The sequence below is a fragment of the Phycodurus eques genome, chromosome 3 (genome assembly GCF_024500275.1).
Source record: "Phycodurus eques isolate BA_2022a chromosome 3, UOR_Pequ_1.1, whole genome shotgun sequence".
NCBI lineage: Eukaryota > Metazoa > Chordata > Actinopteri > Syngnathiformes > Syngnathidae > Phycodurus > Phycodurus eques.
In genome coordinates, this window is record NC_084527.1 from 641512 (window position 1) to 666179 (window position 24668).

General features: G+C 47.6%; 2 protein-coding genes across 17 annotated transcripts; one reads left to right on the top strand and one right to left on the bottom strand.

Moving 5' to 3' along the window:
• The first annotated feature begins 964 nt into the window (after positions 1-964).
• LOC133399628 (centriolin-like) lies at positions 965-21458 on the top strand. Of its 11 annotated transcripts, none has more exons than XR_009768241.1 (12): positions 965-1116; positions 1555-1745; positions 1875-1980; positions 3527-3615; positions 4046-4141; positions 4340-4794; positions 5073-5366; positions 10362-10502; positions 10797-10860; positions 10971-11033; positions 13659-13818; positions 16478-21458. XR_009768241.1 is itself a non-coding variant. In XM_061671294.1 (11 exons), exons 2-11 carry the CDS (start codon positions 1734-1736, stop codon positions 16517-16519), a joined length of 1362 nt encoding a protein of 453 aa, XP_061527278.1. In that variant the 5' UTR covers positions 965-1116; positions 1555-1733; the 3' UTR covers positions 16520-21458. The 11 variants fall into 11 exon arrangements, 8 of the variants coding, with proteins under 8 accessions (XP_061527278.1, XP_061527281.1, XP_061527279.1 ...); XR_009768240.1 differs by lacking the exon at positions 13659-13818 and having other exon boundaries at positions 16478-16635; positions 19943-21458; XR_009768239.1 differs by lacking the exon at positions 13659-13818 and having other exon boundaries at positions 16478-16606; positions 19943-21458.
• On the bottom strand, positions 13622-24091 carry tti2 (TELO2 interacting protein 2). 6 transcript variants are annotated; one of them, XM_061671287.1, is made up of 10 exons: positions 22552-22601; positions 20828-21295; positions 20511-20701; positions 20377-20434; positions 17488-17616; positions 17001-17096; positions 16730-16929; positions 16521-16664; positions 14653-14812; positions 13622-14003 (listed from the first exon to the last, which is right to left on the bottom strand). In XM_061671287.1, exons 1-10 carry the CDS (start codon positions 22555-22557, stop codon positions 13932-13934), a joined length of 1524 nt encoding a protein of 507 aa, XP_061527271.1. In that variant the 5' UTR covers positions 22558-22601; the 3' UTR covers positions 13622-13931. The 6 variants fall into 6 exon arrangements, with proteins under 6 accessions (XP_061527271.1, XP_061527272.1, XP_061527273.1 ...); XM_061671288.1 differs by lacking the exons at positions 13622-14003; positions 22552-22601 and adding an exon at positions 24049-24091 and having other exon boundaries at positions 14520-14812; XM_061671289.1 differs by lacking the exons at positions 13622-14003; positions 22552-22601 and adding an exon at positions 23090-23158 and having other exon boundaries at positions 14520-14812.
• Positions 24092-24668: the final 577 nt, after the last annotated feature.

A 24668-nucleotide genomic window follows, 5' to 3' on the forward strand; every position in this document is an offset into this window, starting at 1 on the left:
AAAACACACAACATGTTGGCAGTGACGCACACACCACCTGCAGCAGTGCTCTCACTTCCTGGTTGATCACATGATCCTGTGCACTCGTCTCTATTGGTCAGCGCGGCAGCAGCCTCCTCAACCCTGTTTCAACATATTCGAATACAATTTCATACTTTTCAACCATATTCTGAACACACTATCAGATTGTGTAAGATTATGGCACTACTACTTGACGACCGCATCATTTAAACAATTGTCTTTGTGTGAGCGTGACCACATTACGGGCACATTCGTCATACTTGTGTTTGAATGTCCTCAACGTATATTTTGTCATGGTGGCTGTTTGTTGTCAACTAACCTCCTGTGATTGAACATACTTGGCGATTCAAATGCATTCACATCTTTCTTGTTTTCAAACGACAGAATACAAGACTCGCTGCAGTTCGAATAACGTTCTGAAGTCGTTCTGTCTTCCCACCTCTTCGTCGTTTTCTTCATGCTGAGAAGCTTCGAGCCGAACGATGTCCTCAAAAAAAACAAACAAAGTGGAATTAGAAGTCATGCAATTGCCCTGCGTTCGTCACGTAATCAGGTGGAGTGCGCGAAAAGATGAATTTGTCGCCACATTCGTACAGCTCGCTGCACTCTCGTAGGTTCCGAAGAATTCTCCGCGAAGTGGAGTTCACGTTTTGACACTTTTCATTGGCGCGGATTTGGCTCGCGTTACCGAGGCCGAAGAACCCACCCAATCCCGGCATCAACGTACTTTTCTTAAACAATAACGTGACACCGTAAAAGACATGAGTACCCGTTTTAACTCCAACCCGACGGTCCAGCTCAAGATAAGCGCTACGTGTCCACTTACTCTCGCCTGCTCGGCTCGTCTCTCCTTCTTATGCGCCACTGTCGCCTCCTGCAGGCGGGGAGAAGCCACAGCCGCACAACACAACAAACGAGCCAATCATGTTGCGGCGGGGCGTGTCCTGCCTGGAAACGGGGTGGGAATCCGCGTCACCGTTAGCAGCTAAAATAACTAGCGTGCCGGGCGAAAACAAGATTATTTTGACGATGAAAATATTCTTGAAGGATTAAAGGGGCGCTGAAGTTGACGACCACGGGAGAGGGAAAGCAGAGGTAGTGTGAAATAGGAACGTTAATCGCAGCAGCGTGCTTTAAAAATGACTTTTTCCCGGTTAGGTTTGTCAAACATACGAGAAGATCAAATGGATGCAGTCTTTTATATTACTCTTATTCTTAATCCCTACCCTAACGTTTACCGCAGTGCAGCACAGGATAACATGTGCTGGACTAAACTAACATAGTTAGAAAGCGTAATTAGCAATACATTTAGTCATACAAGGACACTGAAATCCATCCATCTATCTTCCATATAATCATATAACAATAACCACAGGCAACACTTGGTGGCGCTGTTTCAAACTAGTGGAGTGGTGCCTCGAGATACGAGTTTAATCCTATTCCGTGACCATGCTCTTATCTCGTACACTCATATTGCTCAGAGTGATTTTTTTCAAGTGTTCTCTGTCAATTGACCGTCTGTTGTCGTACTAGAGCGGCTCCGACGACAGGAGACGCATTCCTTGTGTGTTTTTTTGGGTTTCGTATCTCAAAAAAACTCGTAAGTCGGGTCACCGCTCTCAGGAGCCACCGCTGGAATTCCGAATCGCACGTCTGCAGAACACTGACGGTACCCCGTACTGATACCTCGACTTACAAGTTGAAGTTGTTCCATGACCGAGCTCGTAAGTTAATTTATTCGTACAACAAATTAGCTTTCCCCATCAGAATGAGTTCAAACGCATTCATCTGTTTCACTGATGATGATGATGATGATTGGTGATGAAGACGAAGTCCATTTTGTGCACGAGGAGATGAGCTTGAAGTCGAGAGATGCGGACGGTCGCCTTGACGACGTCCTGTCCCGCATCGCCATGGAGACACAAGAGATCCAAGAGCTGGAGCAGCAGCTGACAGACGGTGAGGACAGACGCCGGCCAATCGCAGAGCTTGTCGTCGTCGTGATGTCATTGACGTGATGTCGTGGTCGTGACGTCGTCGTGACATTGTCGTGATGTCATTTTGAAGTCGTCGGCGTGACATTGTTGTGATGTCATTCTGACGTTGGCGTGACGCTGTGATGTCGTCGTCGTGACGTCGCTTTGACGTCGTCGTCGTAATGATGTCGTTTTGATGTCGCCAGCGTGACGTTGCGATGTTGTTTTGAAGTCGTCGTCGAGATGTTGTCGGGACATCGTTTTGAAGTTGTCGTGGTAACGTCGTTGTCATGACGTCATCGTGATGTTGTTTTGAAGTCGTCGTGATGTTGTCGGGACGTTGTTTTGACATCGTCGTCGTCATGATGTTTTGACGTCGTCGGCGTGACATTGTTGTCATGACGCTGCGATGTCGTCGTCGTGACATTTTTGTGACGTCGTTTCGTGACGTCGTCGTCGTGATGTCGCTTTGAGTTCGTCGTCGTGACGTCGCGACGTCTTTTTTGCTAGTACGTGAACATACCTCGAGCGAGCCTTAAACGAACGTCCTCTCCCGACCACCGGTGACCACCGACGCACGTTTTTCCCCATTTTGTTCTTATAAACACAGGGCGGCATTATTGTTATCGTCGCAACGGTAACGAGTGTATCCGGTCGCATTTGCGTTGACAAGATAAAGCCCAACGATCGTAAAAAACGGGATGCGGCGTTATCGGAATACAAGATTTTATTGCAGCAGTCTGACAATCGTGAAGACCGAATTTGTCTTGTAGTCTGATCCGGGCATTACGTGTTCTCTGTCTCAAACGTGTCCACCGCCAATGTTTTTTTTTTTTTAATAACTTTATTTGCCGTCAGATATTTACAGTACTACGTCAAAAGACACGCGACAAGGCTTTTGGATTCAAATATACTGTACACAATGGCGACGCGGAGTAAATGTCATTAAAGCCAATCAGCATAAAATCCTAATTATCGGCCGATACAGACCAGGCCGATCAGATCGGTGTAAAGTCTGGTAGTTCAGACATCATTGTCGCGATTGTTGTGATGTCGTCGATGTTGATGTCATCGTGACACAACCGTGACGTCGTTTTGAAGTTGTCGTCGTGACATTATTGCGACATCATCGTGATGTCGTTTTGACGCCATCGTTGCGATGTCGTCCTCATGACATCGTTCCGGTGACATCGTTGTCGTGATGTCGTCTTCGTCGTGATGTCGTTTTGACTTTGTCGTCGTGATGTTGTTATGACATCGTTGTCGTGACGTTGTGACGTCGTTGTCGTCGTGACATCGTTATTGTTGTGACGTCGTCGTGACGGCCTTTTGACGTTGTTGTCATGACATCGTCGTTGCGATGTTGTGACGTCGTCGTTGTGACGTAATCGTGATGTTGTGACTTTGACTTGGTCGCCATGACGCGGTTGTCGCGTCGTCGTCGTGATGTCGTCGTCGTGATGTTGTGACGTTGATGTCGTGACGTCATCGTCGTTGCGAGTGTTTCTCTTCGGCGTTATTGTCTTCAGGGCAGATTTTGGCCAACGAGCTTCTGCAGAAGGACCTGGAGGGAATCCTCGATGGACTTCCGGAATATCTCCGAGGACTTCGACTCAAGGTTCCGTTTCCACAATTCTCCAAAGAAATACACATACAAATACAGAAATACGCTACTCATTTCCTTAACAATTGCTAAAAAGGTCATCGATCAAAACCGGAACTCGAGAAAATCTTGCCACATCGTTACCGGCCCAATTTTCTGACAGATGTCACAGGAACCGCGTCATCATTTTGTTTGCGCATTTCCTCTTTTTGAATCACGAAATGGAAATGAAAACTTTTTTTATCCAATTATTTGAAAAAATATTTGATTATTCGAATAAGTAGCTGTTAGTTTCAGCCCTAATTTAAATGTTCCCACAAAGCACAAAGCCGCAAGCTTCATGCTAACATATAATGCGAAGCGCCATACACGTGCTAACGGAAATGCACATCGACGTTACCGTGTGTCTCGGCGTACGGCGCAGTAGTTGTTCTTCTTGTTTCAGGCCAGTGACCTGCAGGCTGAGAATGAAGGACATCAGCGCCACCCGGAGGACGCTCAGAGTCGCCGCAGGCAGCTCGACGACTCCGCCCGCGCGCAGGTAACCGGTGACCTTTGAACCCGCGTACGGCAGAAGCTCGGTTCACAAATCGAAGTTGTTCCAAGAGTCCGTTCGCGAACGCTTTCCCGTCGAAATGAAGGAAAACGGAGGGAAACCGTTCGGTTCCGGCCCAAATATCGCTTGCGACGTTTTGTTGCAAAAGCCGACTGTCGCTGAAGCGACGTTCCTCGTGTTTAGCGAGCGCGTCTGACGTTCGGCGACGTGCGGCCGCAGAAGACGGCCGCCCGGCAGGAGGCGCCGGCGGCGCCGAAGACAGAGGCTCGGGCTCTGAAAAGGCAGAAGGCGGGGCCGGAGGCGGAGCTGAGGAAGTCGAGGGAGGAGCTAAACCAACAGTTCAGACCGCGGAAACCCGGCGCTGCTGCTTCCTGTTGTTATCGCGCGATGCCAATAACGCAGCGAAGCAGCCCCACAAGCAGCGCAGCCCGAACCCAGGAGAAAATGGTCGGACCGCAGGACCGGCCGGAAGACCGGAGAGCAGGAAGCGTCGCGACTGGGAGGACGTCCAGAGGAAAAGACGCTTCTTGTCCGTCGGGGGGCGCCGCACGCGCTCACGTGGACCCGTTGCGACACGACAAAAACAACACGAAGAAGAAACCGCAACAGGGAAACCAACAGCTACACCGCACGAACAGGTAACACGCACACATGCACACATTCGCATGACAACGGTGTTCGGTGTGTCAGAGATGCATACACACACACACATTCGCTCACGCGTGTGTGTACGTGTGATAGGTGTACACGCATACACGCGCACACATACGACGTGTTGAGTTAGGTGATTGTGAATGCGTGCGTCTTGTGTGTATGAATTTTTGTGAATGTTGGTCTGTGAGACACGCGGGAACATACACGCGACTAATGTTCACTGTGTGTGTGTGTTTGTGGATGTGCATTTGTGCGTGTCTAGGTTTGCGTGTGAGAGAGATGCGCGCGCACGTGATGACTTGACAACAGTGTGCGCGCGTGTGCTGCGCGTATGCGGCGAGGCGCGTTGCGTGGAGCGAACGCTGGACAAGAGACGAGCCGAACTTCGCGAGGCCGACAGACGACTGACGGACGCGCGGGCGCGTTTCCGCACCGAGCAGGTGCGCGCGCGCACACACGGGCCGCGGCACAAGGCGGGAAGCAAAAGTGCGTTTGTGTTCCAGGCGGCGTCCCGGCGCAGCGCCACCTGCCTGAAGCAGATCGCACTGCGCCTCAGGTGAAGACCAAACTCGCGGAAGCGCTTTTCAAACATTTCTTTTCACACATTTGGAACACTTTTCAACACTATTTTACACTAGGAAATACATTTTAAAAACATTTGTTACTAGTTTTATTGTTACTGTATAATACTATTTAACAATGTTGAAACTTTTTTGACACAAACACTGTGTCGAACACATCCCAAATTTTCATAATCATAATATTTCACCCTAAATCACACTGAAACGGGTTATTTTTGTGGGGTTTGTTTCTAATACTTGAAATGTGTTCAAAGGTACACTATGTGCTGAAAACGTGCAAAGACGGACAATTTTGTACGGAATGATTGCAAATAGCACTTTTTCACGATGTCTGTCGGATGTTATTTTGGGCGGGCCCAAAACGGGGCCAGATGGCGCAAGCGGGTCGAGGCGCGTGGCGCCGCATCGAGCGCCGCAATCCGATCCGAAGACGCCAGCCGCAAAGCGCAAACGTTTCAGCGAGTTTGTCTCGAAACGACGGTGTCGTCAAACTTCTCGTCACGCTCGTTAGCGGGTACCGTACCGGTTCCCGGCGCCTGGGAATCGATACCGATACTCAACGGTACCGATTTTAGGTACTTTTGTGTGTTGCGTTGACGGAAGAATATCAAATCAAAATGTTTTCGATTCCACATTTCTTTTTCAATATGCAGTGGGTACGGAAAGTTGTCAGACCCCCTTAAATTTGTCCCTCTTTTTTTTTTCTATTGCAGCCATTTGCTAAAATCATTGAAATTCATTTTTTTCCTCATTCATGTACACGCGGCACCCCATATTGACAGAAAAAAACAGAATTGTTGACATTTATGGCAGATTGATTCAAAAAGAAGCAGTGAAATATGACACAGCCAGAAGTATTCAGAAGCCCCTCGGCTCGGTATTGAGCCGAAGCCCCCTTTTGAGCCCATCCGGCCGCGAGTCTTTTTGGGAATGAGGCAACGAGGTTTTCCCACCTGGATTTGGGGACCCTCCGCCATTCCTCCTTGCACACCCTCTCCGGTTCTGTCAGGTCGGACGGTGAACGGTGGTGGGCGGCCATTTTCAGGTCTCTCCGGAGATGCTCGATTGGGTTGAAGTCAGGGCTCTGGCGGGGGCCATTCAAGAACAGTCACGGAGTTGTTCTGAAGCCACTCCTTCGGTATTTTAGCTGCGTGCTTCGGGTCGTTGTCTTGTTGGAAGGCGAACCTTCGGCCCAGTCTGAGGCCCCGAGCCCTCCGGAGAAGGTTTTCGTCCCGGATATCCCCGTACTTGGCCGCATCCATCTTTTCACTCGATTGCAACCGGCGCTCCTGTCCCTGCAGCTGAAAAACACCCCCACAGCATGATGCTGCCGCCACCACCGCGCTTCACTGTTGGGACCGTATTGGACAGATGATGAGCCGTGCCTGCCTGGCTTTCTCCACACATGGCGCTTAGAATTAAGGCCAACAAGTTCTATCTTCTTCTTCTTCTTTTCCTTCGGGCTCGTCCCGTTAGGGGCTGCCAGCGCGTCATCCTTTTCCGTTGAAGCCTCCCTCCCGCATCCTCCTCTCCAACACCAACGGCCCTCGCGTCTTCCCTCACGACATCCATCCACCTTCTCTTTGGTCTTCCTCTCGCTCTCTCGCCTGGCAACTCCATCCTCATCATCCTTCCACCAATAGACTCACTATTTCTCCCGCGGACGTGTCCGAACCGTCCGAGTCCGCGCTCTCTAACTTTGTCTCCAAAACATCGAACCTCGGGCGTCCCTCCGATGAGCTCGTTTCTAATTTGATCCGACCCGGTCTCTCCGAGAGCGAACCTCAAGATCTTCGTTTCCACTTCCTGTCGTCTCTTCGGTGCCGCCGTCTCTAATCCGTCCATCGTGGCCGCCGGCCTCACCGCTGTCTTCTAAACTAACTTAGACTCTTCTGTCACACAACACAGCCGAGCCCTCCCTCCACCCGTTCCGACCCGCTCGGACTCGTTTCTTCACTTTCTTCTGACCACGCTCCCCATTGCTCTGGACGGTTGTATTTCCAAGTATTTCGGGTCCTCCGCCCTCGCTATCTCTTCTCCCTGTAGCCTCACTCTCCCCCCCTCATTCGTGCACATATATTCTGTCTTACTTCGGCTAATCTTCCTTCCTCTGCTTTCCAGCGCATGCCTCCGCCTTTCTAACTGTTCCTCCACCCGCTCCCTGCTTTCACTGCAGATCACAATGTCATCTGCAAACATCGCGGTCCACGTGGGATTCCGGTCTAACCTCCCCTGTCAGCCTATCCGTCACCACTGCAAACAGGAAGGCGCTGTATGACCTCTTTGGACAATAAAAGCTGTTTTGTGTTATGACCATAACTCTGAATATGCCATATTTTCAAGTAAATTCATTTCAAATTGGAATATTTGATATGAGGTCATTAGAGCCTTGAATAAGTCAATAAATCATAACACAGATTTGGATGCAATAAGGATAAATATGTCAAAGAAATGGCGGCCTCATTCCCTGGCATGTTCCATGCGTACCGAGGTGTGGAGATGGTCTCGACCAATGACAGAGTCGGTGCACTCTTCTCTTGACCAATGGGAGAGGAGCAATCCAAAGCTACACACAAAACATACTTATATTCGCACACTCAGACTTTGTAAGTCATGCGTTGAAATAAAACTTTTGTTTGTAGTTGTCTCATATAAAACCACGTTTTGTCACGTGATCGTGCCTCATGACCTCACGCGCTGACGAGCGAGGCCATGAGGACTGCGCTCTCGGCCGATCGAAGACGTCAAATTCAAACGGGACCTCTCGACCAATGAAAAAGGAACAATACGAACAGGTTTGAAAATAATAATTGAAAATAAATGTACAAAATATACTTATCTGCATACTAAGACTTTGTACGTATCGTGGTGAAATAAAACTGCAGCTGTAACACAAAAAAACGTCATAATGGTGCCAAACATACATATGTGCACGCACGCGCGCGCGCGCGCACCCCTGGCGATTGCATTTGGATGTTTTGTTTCTAAATACAATTTTTAAAAGAAGGCATTTTGCAGGAAAATGATGTCGCGGTCTCTGGCGCCACTTAGTGGGTGAAGAGTTGAATTGGATCCATCCGTCTTCTACCGCTTATCCGAGGTCGGGTCGCGGGGGCAGTAGCTTTAGCGGGGACGCCCAGACTTCCCTCTCCCCGGCCACTTCATCCGGCTCTTCCGGGGGGATCCCGAGGCGTTCCCGGGCCGGCCGAAAGAACGTAGTCTCTCCGGCGTGTCCCGGGTCGTCCCCGGGGTCTCCTCCCGGAACACCTCACCGGGGACGCGTCCGAATCGGATGCCCCGGCCGCCTCATCTGGCTCCTCTCGATGCGGAGGAGCAGCGGCTCTGCTCCGAGATCCTCCCGGACGACCGAGCTTCTCGCCCGTTCTCTGAGGGAGAGCCCGGACGCCCTGCGGAGGAAACTCATTTGGGCCGCTCGTATCCTGGACCTCGTTCTTCCGGTCACGACCCGCAGCTCGTCACCATAGGCGAGGGTAGGAACGAAGATCGACCGGTAAATCGAGAGCGTCGCCTTTCGGCTCAGCTCCTCCTTCACCACGACGGACCGATACGAAGTCCGCATCGCCGCGGACGCCGCACCGATCCGCCTGTCGATCTCCCGTTCCGTTCTTCCCTCGCTCGTGAACGAGACCCCGAGATACTTGAACTCCTCCACTCGGGGCAGGATCTCGTCCCCGACCCGGAGAGGGCGCGCCGCCCTTTTCCGACCGAGGACCGCGGTCTCGGATTCGGAGGCGCCGATTCTCATCCCGGCCGCTTCGCGCTCGGCTGCGAACCGCTCCGGTGAGAGTTGGAGCTCACGGCTCGATGAAGCCAGCAGAACCACGTCGTCTGCAAAAGGCAGAGATGCGACACTGAGGCCACCAAAGCGGACCCCCTCGACGCCTCGGCTGCGCCAAGAAATTCTGGCCATAAAAGTTAGGAACAGAATCGGCGACAAAGGGCAGCCTCGGCGGACTCCAACCCTCACCGGAAAAGAGTCCGACTTACTGCCGGATATGCGGACCGAACTCCGACTCCGGTCGTCCGGGGACCGAACAGCCCGTATCAGGGGGTTCGGTACCCCGTACTCCCGAAGCACCCCCCGCATGAGCCCCCCGAGGGACCCGGTCGAACGCCTTCTCCGAGTCCACAAAACACATGTAGACCGGTCGGGCGAACTCCCACGCGCCCTCGAGGACCCTGCCGAGGGTGTGGCGCTGGTCCGCTGTTCCACGGCCGGGAAAATTCTTATTATTTTTATTTTCTGCAATCAGAAACGTTGAGAAATAATGGCAAAGCACGGATCGTGACATCGGCTTTACAGGGTATTGAAAAATGTGATTTATAATAGGAGTCAATGGGGCAAAAAAGGACACAATGCTGCATATACTGGTGTAATTCATGTAGCTCCTATTTCTAATGACTTGGAAATTCAGCCATTTTAAAGCTTAACTTGTGGCTAAATTTCATCCTTTGTCTTTAAATATGTTGTCTTTGATCAGAACGTCAAAATCATGAAAGTGCTAAAAATGTCATCGTTGCAAAGGAAGGGTTAAACACATTTTGAAACATTTTTATCACCGTTTCAACACTATTTTCAATAGGACTTTTCAAACTAAAACTCCTTTTCATACATTTGAAATGAAATAATTGTACACTTCTTCCACACTTTTTGAAAGCCTTTCATCATGATTTGAATGATCGCTTTTTAACAGGAGTTAACATTTGAATCACATTTTACATTTGAACACATCAATATTTTATTTTTTACTTTTTTGACACCACCCTTTTTAAGGCTTTGCACTATTTTTAAACCGTTATCACTAATTTGATTGTTTCATTTCATCCCCATTTACCTTTTTTGAAACTTAAAAAAACTTAGTCTAAAAATGTCAATTAAAATAGCTAACCTTTTTCAAAACATTTTTATCACTTTTTTCAGGTGTAATTGTTTTAACCCTTTTAAACAGAGTTCTTCGCGATGAGGAGGCGGAGCTTAGCAGGAGGATGAGGGCGGAGCATCAGCGTCTGAGAGAAGTGAAGGCGGAGCTAAAGGATCGAGAGGCGGAGTCCCAAGCGCTTTGCACGACAATACACATGGCCACGCACAAGTACGCGCGCGCGCACACACACGCGCACACACTGATTTACCGTCCCTTTCTGGCGTGTGTGTGTGTGTGTTCATGCAGTAAGAAAGAGTGAGTGTATACACACATTGATTTTGGGTCCCTTTCTGGTGTGTGCGTGTATAAAGTCAAGTTAATTTGTTTCCCAAAAGAGTCTCAAAGGGCTTCACATGCCCACAGTTGGCAAAGATTGACGACATCCCATAATCGAAACCCCCCAATCACACACACACACACACACACGCTGGCACGTTCTGATGTGTGCGTGCGCATTTGCAGACTATCTGAGCTCACGTCCGCGTGTCAGGAGGCTCGTGCATGTTTGGATTGGACCCTCACTCAGGTAACACACACGCACAATTGTCAATGAGTGTTGGGTCAGTTGCGTTCTTGTGTAGACCAGGATGCAAAGGTTGAAGGTCACATTTTCCTTATCAGTTTGTATGTGTGTAGGTGGCGCTAAAAACCACATCCAAAGATTCATCATCAACTCGCAAATCAACAAAAACACACAAGGTCAATGGCAACGCAACAACACACGCACACACACACACACACACACAGTTATTTACTAACACTTTTGAAGAAGATTCTACAAAAGCATGAAATCTTTTTTTGAAAGGTTTTGAAAGCTTTAAACGGGATGACAACACATTCCGACAAACAATAGGACGGTCCTCGCAGGCATATCTTCTTTATCCTCTTTGACGAACTACTGCAGATTCCCGAGGTGTTTTGAATGAATGACGCTGCCCCCGGTGGCCGAGATGCGCACAGCAGAAGGAGCAGCACAAAGTCCACTCAATTGACGCGACAACAAAAATGTGGCAAAAACTGTGGAGTTGTTTCCAGTCTATTTGAAGATGTCATTGAAGCTTGTTTTTATACGGGACAATATTTGAGTACATTGAGTTAGCTTGTGTAGGAAATGCGCTGTAGAAATACATTTGCTTTTGCTATTTTCCTTTCCAAAAAAACATGACAAAGACTTTTTTTTTCTTGGTTTGAGATACGAGTGTGTTGGGTGTGCTCAAGTAACAAATTCAACTCATGTCAAGGCAGCACACTGATTTTAAGAACATTTTTTAAAACTAATTCCCACAACTTATTGGTAGTTTTGAACACAATTTTACGTTTTATTTTTTTTAAACAATTCGAATCACTTTTAAACATTTTCTTGAGTACTTTTTATGTGATTTGTCATACTATATTTTTTCATGAGAACTTTTAAACCTTGTTTTGAAACATTTGTAACAGTTTTCATGACGACCACAGAACAGGCCCCAATATGTCACGTAAATTCGACACACCACACAGACAAGCGTAGCAAATTTGAATGAATAATACCAAATCAAATAAATGGCCAATTCCACAAAGCCAGGCTTGAAAACATGAAGCCAAAGGGCCACCTCCTCTCAGGCGCGTCAAATGGATGCGCCACAAGGGATCAAACATACTGACGGCCAATCACATTAGGAGGCTCAACTTCAAAACCGAATGATTATCGTGTACTATAATCCAAACAATAAGCACACAAGTCGACTCGGGCTCGTCGTCGGCGACATAACGGCACCTGAGGACGGCGGCGCGGTAGGAGGAAGCCCGGGTAGTCGAGACGGTCGGCGCTGCCGCGTTCACGAGTATCGAGTTGCCCGCCGAGCCGTGTCGTCTCTCGTGAAAGTTTACGAAACCAGCCGTCGTAAAATGCGCGCCGCGGAGTCGGCCGCTAGTGTTGATGTTCATCTCGCCATCTGCGTGTCTTTACAAAGTCAATCCATGGCTTTTTGATTTGCTCTTTTTTGGGGGGCGGGGCTCAAAACTGGTCACCGAGCTGTTCTGTAAACTGCGGCGTCCGAAGAAGAAGACGCATTTTCGGGCTGGAGCCATCGTCAGCAAAGCAGATATCTGCTTGGTGGCACTTTTAACAATTTTCATTTTCAACTTCATGAGTTCTTTTTAACGCTTTCAGCACTTCATTACAGTGTTACTTACTTTGAACACCGCATCAATTTTGACCCTTTGCTTTTCATTCCTATTTGATGGCTTTAACACAATGTGAACATTTCCATGGCTATTTTGAAACACTGAACATTCGAATCCTTTTCAACTATCCAGTCGTACAGCCATTCGTCCATTTCCCTTACTGCTTCTCCTTACGCGGGTCGCAAGCGTGCCGGAACCTATGCCAGTTATCTTCGGGCAACACCCTGAACCGGTCGCCAGCCAATCGCAGGGCACACACAAACAAACAACCATTTGCACTCACGTTCACACCTCCGGTCAATTTAATCTTCAATTAATGTCGCATTTGTGTTTTTGGGACGTGGGAGGAAAGCGGAGTACCCGGAGAAAAGCCACGCAGGCATGGGGGCAACATGCAAACTCCACACAGGCGGGGCCGGGGATTGAACCCCGGTCCTCAGAACTGTGAATCGGCCATTCATTAACACTTTTATAAAAAAAATTATAATAATAATTTAAATTACCCAACTTTTTTTGAACCACTTTAAGACAAGATATTCAAACAAACAACCTTGTCAATTGCAACGTCACTTCTGGTAGCCCTCGCGGTGAAGTTTCTGGTAAATTGAATTGTTTTCATCTTTTTTTAATGACTGTGCTGATTAATTGGTTATCCGAATTTTTTTGGAGCCTCACAAAAAAACTAAATCCATATTGGTTGGGCCCTAATTTTTTTTGGGGGGGGGGGGGGGGGGGGGGGGTTTCATTCATACTTTTGAACACTTTACAACACAAACATTATCATTAACTTTTAAACAATTTTCGTTTATATATATATTTTTTTTTGAAATCACTATCTTCATTCCTACTTTTTAACCTCAACCCTTTTGAACACTGCCCATGACAACAGGTTTCATTTTTAACACAGTTTTCCCTGCTTTTAGCTTCAAACTTTGATTCTTCATTTTGAAACTTCCCTGCGATTGGCCGGCAACCGGTTCGGGGCGGACCCCGCCTCCTTCCCGATGACAGCTGGGATGGGCTCCGGCACGCCCGCGACCCGCGTGAGGAGAAGCGCGACAGAAAATGGATGGATGGATTTCGAAACTTCCTTTTATGATTAGTGTACTTTGAAAGCCTTTTGAAGACCACTTCCGTGAGCTTTTTGTGTGCATCTAGATGTGAGCGCCACACGCTGGATTATGGCGGCATCGCACAGACAACAACAAAAGTCAACACGGAGATGACGAAGATGAGATGAGGAGCGACAGTATCTGCACCGCAGCGGGCCGCCGGTCCTTGCCACAAAGAGGCAGCAAATGACTCACTTCCTGCTTGGGTGGGAACAAAACAGCTTTTATTTTGAAAGTGTGGCGGGAGGAGACAGGAAGTCAAACAGATGCAAGTGTCGCCTTGACAACCAAACAGCAGCGCAGCACGTGTCCGATGGGATCAGCTCTCTGTTTCCGTGGTTACCGTTGCTGAGTAACTTGCAACCTCAGATGTAAAACAGCTCACGTCAGCCTGCTCCAGTGTGCGCGCGCGCGCACACACACACACACACACACACACATACACACGTGTTGTTAGCAGCTAAGAAAAGTTCAACACATACATATTACTGTTATGTTAAACACAAATATACACGCGTGGAGCTAAACGTGCGCACAGTCAATTCAAAACACACTCAGTGTTGTCAACATTTGCGCATGCACGCACTCTCCTGATGTGTATTCAGACACACACACACATATTACTGTTGTGTTGTTAAGACACGCACACACACACTGTTGTAGACATATACACACACTTATGTGCACTTACACACAAACACAGTGTTGTGAACAGTTAAGCACTCTCCTGTTGTGTAACATTTAACATGCGTACATAGCGCTGTTGTGCTGTTAAACAAGACACACACACCGTTTTGTGTACAGTTACATGCACACTGTGTTGTGCACAAAACGGTGTGTGTGTCTTGTTTAACAGCACAACAGCGATATGTACGCGTGTTAAATGTTACACAACAGGAGAGTGCTTAACTGTTCACAACACTGTGTTTGTGTGTAAGTGCACAGTGTGCACAACACTAGAGTTCCACACACACACACAACCGCGCACGTTGGCGAACGTGTAGTTTTACACGCATTCTCCGTGCCACGCGCGCACTCACCTGCAGGCGCCCGCCGGCGGCGGCGGCCAGCAGGGCGGCGCATCGAGCAGCTCCACGGCTCAGCCGACGTGCGACGTCGCGGCGGGGGCCGAGCTCGGAGGGCGCGTCCGCCAGCAGGCGCAGCAAACACGGCAGCCACACGCTAACGCTACGCGCTAACCTGAAACCAAAGCACTTCCTGTCAGTGGCCGAAAGGGGGCGCACTCGATACGCAACATCAGCACGACCTTTGTTGACTTTTACGACAAGCGACAGTTTGACATTACTGGTGGCTGACTTCTTTTTGCACTTGTGTGAAACATTGCCTGTACTGTAAATACAATAAAGGTTTGAGCCTGGAACAGATTAGTCTAAAATACAGAAAAAACAACTTCATAAGAATATTTTATCCACTTTTTCAACAGTTTCTAAAAGTAGTTTATCAACATTTCATGTTTTTTCTAATTGTATTAACACTTCTTTAACACTTAATAAAAATAGATGTATAAAGTATTTAAAAAATATTTATAATTACATTTCAGTTTTAGAAAGACTTAACACTTTTTAAACGTAAAACAAAAACTTTGAACACGTTCTAAAATAATTTTCAATCGTGCCATAAAAAAATTATTTATTGATAGTTTAGAGAACTATTTCGATTCATATTTTTTAACACTTCCTCAAATTATTTCATAAACATTTTAACTCGGGCTGCAACTAACAATTATTTTAAAAATTGCTTAATCCAATCCGATCCAAAACTATTTTCAATTTCCATCCCTTGATTTCGAATTGACAGAGCAAACGGATTCCGATTCAGTTTGTGGTTTGTGCTGTAAAATCCGTCAGAAAATCGGAAAAAGGTTGCCTATTGTTTTCCGAAGTCAAAGCAAATGTTTGCGAATGTCTTATTTGTTAAAAAAAGACAAACAGTCAGTCTGCGTTGTTATGATAATAAATATAATTAATTAATTATTTACTGTTAAGAGGCATTTGGACAATTTGAAGTTAAACAATGTCTCAACAATGAATCAATTATCAAAAATCCGTATTGATTAATTTGACAATCTATTAGTTCAATCTACTTCATTAATCATTGCACCTCTAATTTTAATATTGGAATTTTTTTCTTTTCTTTTGAACAAACTATTTGATGAATCGTTTGTCATACTTTTCATTTTATTTAACATATTATGAAACATTTTTAATATAATTTTTTTGAGATTTTCCTTAACATGTTATTAACCGGTTAGCACGTCTGCCTCACAGTTGTGAGCTTGCGGGTTCGATCCCCGGCCACGCCTGCAAGGAGTTTGCACGTTCTCCCCGTGCCTGCGTGGCTTTTCTCCGGGCACTCCGCCTTCCTCCCACATCCTAAAAACATGCCTGAATTGGGGACTCTAAATTGCCCGTAGGTGTGAATGTGAGTGCGAATGGTTGTTTGTTTGTATGTGCCCTGCGATCGGCCGGCGACCGGTTCGGGGCGTACCCCGCCTCCCGCCCGAAGACGGCCGGGATAGGCTCCGGCAGGAGAAGCGCGACAGAAAATGGATGGATGGAAGTTATTGACATTTTATATAATAATTATTTTTTGATACCGTTTTTTTTTTTTACACTTTATTAAAGTATTTTATTAACATGAACTGTTATTTTTTTTTTTTTTACAGTTTATGAAAGTTTTATAAAGATTTTAACATTAAAAAATTGTTTAAACACTTTATCAAACTATTTTGTTACCATGAAGTTTTTAAAACTAGGAATTTATTTTATGAACATTTTAGCAATTCTTTTTGTAGAGTTTTCTTTTTAACACGTGAAAACATTTTAATTCCTTTTTTTTTTTTAGAACAACACGTCGACAGCGCCAATGTGCGCGTGTGCGTGCTGACCGTGGCCACGCCGCCGTCAAGATGCATTCGAGGGCCCGGAGCGCGAAGATTCTGGTGACCTCTTCCGGGGCGTCGCTGACCTCCAGGTAGGCCGGCACCACGCGACCGAGACGACGTAAGTGACGACACGCGGACACGCCCATCCTAAACACGCACACACGCACGATGATGTCTGACGGGACGCACGCACGCAAGCAAGCACACGTTACCTTTCCAAGTAGGCCGGCAGCGCCCGCGCGTAGACTCTCCTCAGCGCCACCTCGTGTTCGGCCTCCATGTGCGTGAGCATCAGACGCAGCACGTCGTCACGGCGACGGGCCCTCCCGGGGGCCGGCGAGGGACCGACGGGGACCGACGAGGGGGGGCTCTCCAAAACCGGCAGCAGGTCCAACAGACAACGCAACACAAGCTGCGCACGCACGCAACAACTGGTGTTAGTCAGGTGTGGTCGCCATGGCAACGTGCGCGTGCGTGCGATACCTGGATGACGTCGGCGTTTTTTGTGCCGTACAGAAGTTTGACCAACGCCTCGTACATCACGTCCGCCCGCTTCAACGCGCGCAACTCGCTAGAAGCCTAAAGACACATGCGTGCGCACACACGAAGGACATGATTCACATTACGTCTCACACACACACAACTAAAACATTCAAACAAGTAAAACGCGCACACGCAGTGAAATGTGTCTCAGTATAATGTGTGAATGTGTGAGTTTCAGGTATGATTTTTTTCAGCTGTGTTTTTGTAGTGTGTGTGTGTGTGTGTTTTCCTTTCAAGAAGTCTGTGTGAGAATATTTCTGTCGTGTGTGCCCGAGAGCTTTTCACGAGTCTAGATAAGTGGGAGAAAAAACATCTATTGTGTGTGTGTGTGTGTGTGTGTGAGCATTTCCGTTGTGACTGTGAGTGTGTGTGTGTGTGTGTGTGTGTGTGCGTGTGCGTGTGTGTGTGCGCTCGCGTGCGCGCTCACCGTGTTGACGACAATGTGGTGCAGGCAGCGAACTCCCAGCATGCACTTTTTGGGCTCGTGGTGGTCGCTGATGAGGAGGGCGGGGCCCAGGAGGCGGGGCAGGTGAGGGGCCAGGGAGGGGCGTTTCACCTGCGCCCACAATGACATCACTCAAGCTCAGCTAATGGGGCGCGAGAACAGACTTTGGCGCCATAAATATGAACATAGAACGATTGGACACGCCCCTTTTGAGACACTAAGCTAGAAGGTGAAAGTTGTTCACATGTTCTCCCCGTGCCTGCGTGGCTTTTCTCCGGGCACTCCGCTTTCCTCCCACATCCCACAAACATGCATGCTAGGTTCATTGAAGACTCTAAATTGCCCGTAGGTGTGAAAGTGAGTGCCAATGGTGGTTTGTTTATGTGTGCCCCGCGATTGGCTGGCAACCAGGTCAGGGTGTACCCCGCCTCCTGCCCGAAGATAGCTGGGATAGGCTCCAGCACGCCCGCGACCCGCGTGAGGAGAGGCGGTAAAAGAAAATGGATGGATGGATTGATTTTTAGATAGATGTCAATGAGAGCATTTGAGTAGTGTTAATGAGAGCAAGACTCATGCGTATGAGAGTGTTTGAGTACTCCTCAGGAGAGCCCTTTAGTAGTTTGTGTGTGTGTGAAAGCATTTGAATTGTAAGTGTGAGCGCTAACCCTGAATAAGGTCCCTAACGACCCCTCACACCAAAAAGATGCCGCGCATTGCGCCGCGAACGCTCACGTACGATCACGACAAGGGTAGCGGGAGCACGCTTTCGACGGTCAGAGTTTGTATTTCTTTTTCCAGTTGCGATGTGAACAAGTTACAAACAAGGCCCGCGGCTCGCGCGGAGACCATCGGGCGGTTTTTTGGCGCCGATTTTTGCTTTACCCGACCGAGGCCGACGAACGCCGGACGATCTCCTGTCTTCTACGATGATCCTGTAAGATGATCGATCGATCGTGCGCTTTAAGGCGTGCGAAAAGCAAATTTGCCTCAATCCCGATAATCCGGTCCCAAACGGATCGGGGCCGACAACCTTAAATATCCAACACGACCGAGAATCTTCGTGCGTGAGAAAAGCCAACATCTCCGGAGTCACGACGCCGAGAAGCGTAGCCGATGGAGAAGGGCCCTGATTCGGCAACAAGGAAGCGACCGTAAACCAAAACGAACCCATCTTAGCCGATGTTGTTGTTTTAGTATCGAAGCGGCTCCCCCGCACGGCACAGAGTCATTTTATTTATCGACACCGCTTCCGCCGCCGTTCCTTTCGGCGACGGGCGGCAAACGTCGGCGCGTGGCCGTGTCAGGCCGTCTTCGCTTTTGCGAGATCACGTCTGATCACGCGAGATTTCGAGACCGCCGGCGGAACGGAATCTTTGCGTGTGCGGTGTTGTGTGGAGATGATCTGTGAAATGCCTGATTTTGGCTCTTCGTGTGTGGGCTCTGTAGCAGATCCAAATAAATCTTGTGCAAACTTTACGCGGGGGGCAGGCCTTCGTTTCGATGTCCACGCATTTTGCCTTTGACGGGAACGTCGCCCCCCGGGGGCTAGCCGGGCCGCTAAAGGGCGCCGGCGGATCGGGTCTTCGGATGTGTAATTGCCGTCTTTTGACGCGTGATGATTACGGTGGCCGAGACAGGTGACAACAAATGCAAACGGGCAACAAAACGCATTGAAACACACCGAACGCGAGCGCCCGCTTCCTCCGACGGTCTAACCGCTCCAGGTTAGCGGGAACGACGGACCGAGTGACGAAATCTGAGACTTGTGCGAGTTTGAATGAACTGAGTGGATGACGGTTCTTAAAAAAGTGCTTACTTTCCAAAATAGCTCGGAAGTCACTTGAACTGGGATTTTCGGGGAGGAAATGGCGGCGTTGAAGCGTTTTCCACTGGAACGGATCACGTCCGCGTGACGATTCGGCAGAGTGCGTCTTGTGAAGTATGCGTGTGTCCTGAATGAGACAAAGTACAACGTGGCCCACGTTGGCTGGCCATGTAGGAAGCTTCTCGGGAAATGAATTATTATTTTGCTATCGAAAGCCATTCTTAAATGAAAGCAAATCGAATGTTCATGGTCACGGCGATCCCGGCTGAGCCCGATCGGCAACCGCGCGAGCTTTTTAGAAAGCGAGCTTGTCGAAGGCAGTAAATTGTGTCACCTTTGAGCATAAGCAGAACATTTCCAATACATTTATTTGCCCGCTCCCAAAACAGAACACTGAAAAAAAAACCCACCTGAAATTAGCCATAATTTGCTCATTTTCATTTTTTACTACTTTCAGTCCCCTCACGTAATGTTTGGCACTGGGCAAACAAATGTGTGTGAACTAAATCTGTCTTTTTTAATTTGAAACTATTCATGTTGTATATAACTTTATTTCTCTAGGTCTTTTCATTGAAGCCAACCTGTTTTTATTTGTGTTTGTTTTGTCCCCAGAGAACGCGTGCCAATCACCCTGGAGAGATACAAAAACATCACGACATGTATTTTATTTTGCGGTTGAAAAATGTCAATTTATTTTTTTACTTAAGTATATTCATGTGTGTACTTTTGTACTTTTACATAAGTAAGGAAGTGGCTTGAGTACTGAATACGAATACTATTGCCATCTCATTGAACGAGCTCATCGAAGTCACGACAAGGACCGACACGGTCGAAGCTTTTCAAACGCGTGCGGTCGTCTTTTGGTGATGCGGCGAGAGCGAGCCATCTACCTCCGATCCCAACTTTTATTTCATTACGATCATCTTCGACGCCTTAACGTGCGCGATGCCGTTCGCCTTTCCGTCGCGAGCCGTCTCGGCCACCGTAACGATGTCGCGGAGCTGTCCGGCCGCATTGCGGTTAACGCGGTTCATCTGCTTCGTTACCTGGAAGAGCGTCCACGCGAACGCCGACTCGACCTCGTCGCCCCGCTGCCACGCTTCCCTTCAACACGGGCACACGCGCTTTCGTAAGACGTTATAAAACTCTTTGATGAATAATTGACGGTCGGCGTCGTCACTTGGTGAGTCGAGGCCGCAGGACGTCCAGGACGGCTTCCAGAATCCCACCGGCGCCGGCCTTTGCCCCGTTGGCACCGGCCCGTTCCCCCGTCAGCATGTGGGCGCAGTCTCGCCAGCTTCCCGCTCCGAGCAACGACGCTCGAAGACGACGGGCCGCTTCTCGGGACGCGCGGCTCGTCCACGGCTGCTCCTGCGCCCGGAAAGAAACGCACATACAGGAACTCGGACACAAACAAGATACACACACAAATTGTGACAACTGGAAAAATGGCGTGCACGTGAGCGCTTGAGTGTGTGCGCGCGCGCGCATTCTTACCTGCGTGTGCGTGACGGCGTACGCACACACATGCGGCGCCACGGCCATGAGGACCCCTCGGGCGCGTCTGTCCGGGCCCGCCGCCTCCACTTTTCCCAGCAGGCCTCGCAGGGCGCCGCACACGCGGGCGGCCACGTCGGGCACGCGCGCGTAGCGATCGGGCGTCGGGGGGCCGTCGCGGGCGCGCTCGTACGCCGGCAGAGCGGCGCGGCCGATCAGAGCGCAGACGGCAGAGACGTACGCCGCCTCCAGAGCCGCTTCCCCGTCGGCCGAGTCGAACAGCCGATGAGGTTCGGCCGTTCGGAAGAAGCCGGCGACCGTATCCACGAGAAGGCTCGGGTCCGGCGGTCCGCCGATCAGACGCTGCTGCAGTTTGGACAACAACGCTGTGATCGGCGGGAGGGTCTCGTCGTCGTCGCCGTCCAGATGAAGCTCGTCAAGTAACCGTGAAAATTCAGTCATGGCCGTCTGAAACGCGACAAGAACTGCATCATTGACTTTACATATGAAGTTGGTATTTTTATTTTCCAATTGAAATATTTGATTTGCTTACTTTTTATATTTCTACATATAAAAATTACTGTTTCCTATATCTTGTTTACAAATGTTTCATTCAAACATATTTTTTTCCACATACTAATTAAAACATACTAATAAATTTATTTTTTATAAATGTACCTATATTGTCGTGTTATTTTTTATTTTCATAACGTTTTATTCACCTAGTAATTATTCCCCTACTAATGTGGTTTTAGATTTTTAAACGTTCCAATATTTTCTTATTTACATACTTTAATTCCCTAAAAGACAACTCATTTATAGAGCGTGCATGTTTTTCTTCTTATCCACATATTTAGATTTTATTTCTCTATTTTCAAAGTTTTATTTCCTGTGCAGTAGTTATTAATCCACCATTAATGAAAACATCAGCACCTAATGTTGTAGCTATAATTACACATTTTTCAAAACGATCATTACGAATGTGAGGGGGAAACAAATAAGACTTCACATCGACCATTTCAACTTGGCACCTTGAAGCTCAACAGCTCAACAACAACCACGATGAATACACTCTGATGAAGAATATTTGTATCGTGTTTACCTTTTAAAAGAAGAATACTTCGGAAATCAGTTTGATGTGAGAATGAAGACAAAATGTTCACGAAAGAGATGCGACGGACACTTCCGCCTTGAGTGCGTTCGTCTGTGAAAGGTTTCCTCCCGGAAACCAAAACCAACTACACAAAAGTTCCGAAAAAAAGGTTCCTAGCACCGACCTTATGAGGCCTTTAAAATTCTGAAACTGTCATCAGTATGAACACACACACACTTTAAAGTTCAAGTTTAAGTGGCTTGAACAAGCAAGAGGAAAGATTTGTTTGCTTTTACTGAACAACGTTTGATTAGCTAGCTAGACTGTCCCCCCCCAAAATCTCATTCCATGTAAAAATGTGCGTGAAGAGTTGACAGCATAGAGAAAATTCGAACACAGTCACAAAGACATGACACAATGACAAGGTGTCAATCGACAACCCCCCATAAATACTAAAAGGCCGATAGATGCCACAAAACGACCACACAGCACTTTTTTCTGAGACAGACTAAAGGAACCTCTCCCTTCACTTCAACATATTTGCTTTGCACCGAAGCAATTTTAAATCATAATAGTAATAAATACCACATAATAGTGCTTTTCAAGGTACTCAAAGAGCCTTTACACTTACACACATTCTTCACTGCCTCCACAGTTGCACTTTGGTGGTGGTAATCTAAGCGTAGCCACAGCTGCCCTGCAGGGGGCAGTCTGACAGAAGCCCGGCTGCCGTTCTGCACCTACGGCCACTCCGACCACCACCATTATGCACGGCTTTGTATTTTATGGTCTTAATTAGAAGCCGAAAAGTACTCATGTGATCAGGATAAGTACGATGGCAAAAGTTTAATTCGACCTGAAAACACCAAATGTGTTCCATCGTAATCAGGGACCGCCACAATTCTTCTCATGTCGGCCCCCTGGGCCCCAGACTACTTTGATGATTTCTTGCTTACGAGTCTGGAGCACCACCTGGATCCTCTTGCGGACCCCTTCTGGACCACCGGGACCAAACGTCAGGTCGCCAAACTCAATTTTGGATTGGGTTGTTTGTAACTGCAGTCAGTGAATAAATGAATAACTTACCAACTCCAAGGTCTTGGGTCTCTCACTCACACACACACACACAAACACACATTCATCAAAGGGAGGTTTGTGGTGTTCATTACCTTCAAAGCGACCCTTTAACCCAATTACGGGTCATTAAAACATCACCGAAACATTCATTTCTATACATCGTCAACATGAATTTGTCTTGTTGGATCCTGAGCGGGAAGGATCTGTTGAACCTTCTCAACGGTCGTCATGGCAACGCTCACGCGTGACGGTCAGATGTCACCGACCAGACGCGCACCACTTACATCCTTTACTTCCTGTTTGCTTTTCCTTCTGCTACACAAAGTCACAGGAAATTAACACGCGCGCACATGACATTCTACATGTTCACCATCTGAAATGAACAACTTTCACTCATTCATTCATCCTGGAAGTCATTCTTTTCCCCCCCATTTCATATAATAATAACGTCCCCATGGGGAAATTTGTTATGGACTCTGCCAGTCCTGCGGTAGACACCGCATTAGACGGTACACAGCCAAATATACCGCTTTGAAAAATCAACCCACACCACCTCAAAAAATCGTTGCAGCCGAGAGCAGGCACTCTCCGCGAGTGCATTATTGATACGATATTGCGGACCGGGGTGACGGATCATCGCGAATAATCTCTGGCCTCAAATCGGCTCCTGCTTTGAGGTGGAACACAATTCCCTCAGTTTTCTTCACATTCGACGAGGTCGTTTGAGCCGCTCGACAAATTCCTCCATTTCAGCGTGAAATCGAGGAATATAGCGAGGCCGCGAAAGGTGAACCGCGATATAGCGAGGGACTTTGTTAAATAAAACCTTAACAATTAAGAGTTCAGTTTCATTTGAAGACTATTTTTAGCATTATTTGAATTACAGTAAAGCAAAGTGTACATGCTAGCAGCGTTAGCTGCTATGTTAACTAGCCAAGAACAAAGTATATGAATATTAAAAATGTTTGATGTCAATGTCTTTCAGAGTTACATTTGTTCGAGGCACAGGGGAAGAAAAAACAAAATCCTCAAAATACAAGCAAGGACTTACCTTAGGTCGACTGATGATGTCATCCTTTCCGCCGAGTCATGTGGCTCACTTTTCTCGCTCTTCCTCTCAATGGCTAAAAGGTTGCGTGGAAGTAGCGACACAACCGCAAGTTACACGACATGAGCCGCTTTCCACGGATTCTTCCATTTGGCAGTTTGGGGGGGGAATACATCAGAATTATTTCACTTCATTTTTTTATGAATATCGAGTATGAATAAAATACATCAATTTGAAAATGTTGGAAGTTTGCTTTCTGTGACCACAAGAACCTTTTAAGGATTTGGATAATCTTCACTGCTGCAACTAAATAAGATGGGAATAGAGTTACGCTACATTTCACTTCTCATTTCATTCAAGCACAAGAGCATTTTCTTGGGTGCACATTTTACAATCGCCAACCAATCAGTGCTGACAGGAATTCGTCTGCCCAAGCTGCTTTTATTGGTCAACCAATCAGTCACAATTAATTGAGTCTTGCCTCACAACATGGATCTTAACTCCGCCTCCTCTCATTTTTCATCATCACTTCTTCAAAATGGGATTCAAGTCAATCTTATGAGAAAATAAAACTTAGCATTTATAGATTTAAAAAAAAAAAAAAGGTATATTTCTGAGATTAC

Excerpts from the sequence above, each read along its gene's own strand:
- LOC133399628 (XM_061671291.1), top strand. Across the intron at positions 1,981-3,526 it reads GGAGCAGCAGCTGACAGACG|GGCAGATTTTGGCCAACGAG; the intron begins GTGAGGACAGAC and ends TATTGTCTTCAG. Across the intron at positions 10,861-10,970 it reads TGGATTGGACCCTCACTCAG|GTGGCGCTAAAAACCACATC; the intron begins GTAACACACACG and ends GTATGTGTGTAG.
- tti2 (XM_061671285.1), bottom strand. Across the intron at positions 20,435-20,510 it reads CTGCGGCCTCGACTCACCAA|GGAAGCGTGGCAGCGGGGCG; the intron begins GTGACGACGCCG and ends CCCGTGTTGAAG. Across the intron at positions 16,930-17,000 it reads AAAACGCCGACGTCATCCAG|CTTGTGTTGCGTTGTCTGTT; the intron begins GTATCGCACGCA and ends GTGCGTGCGCAG.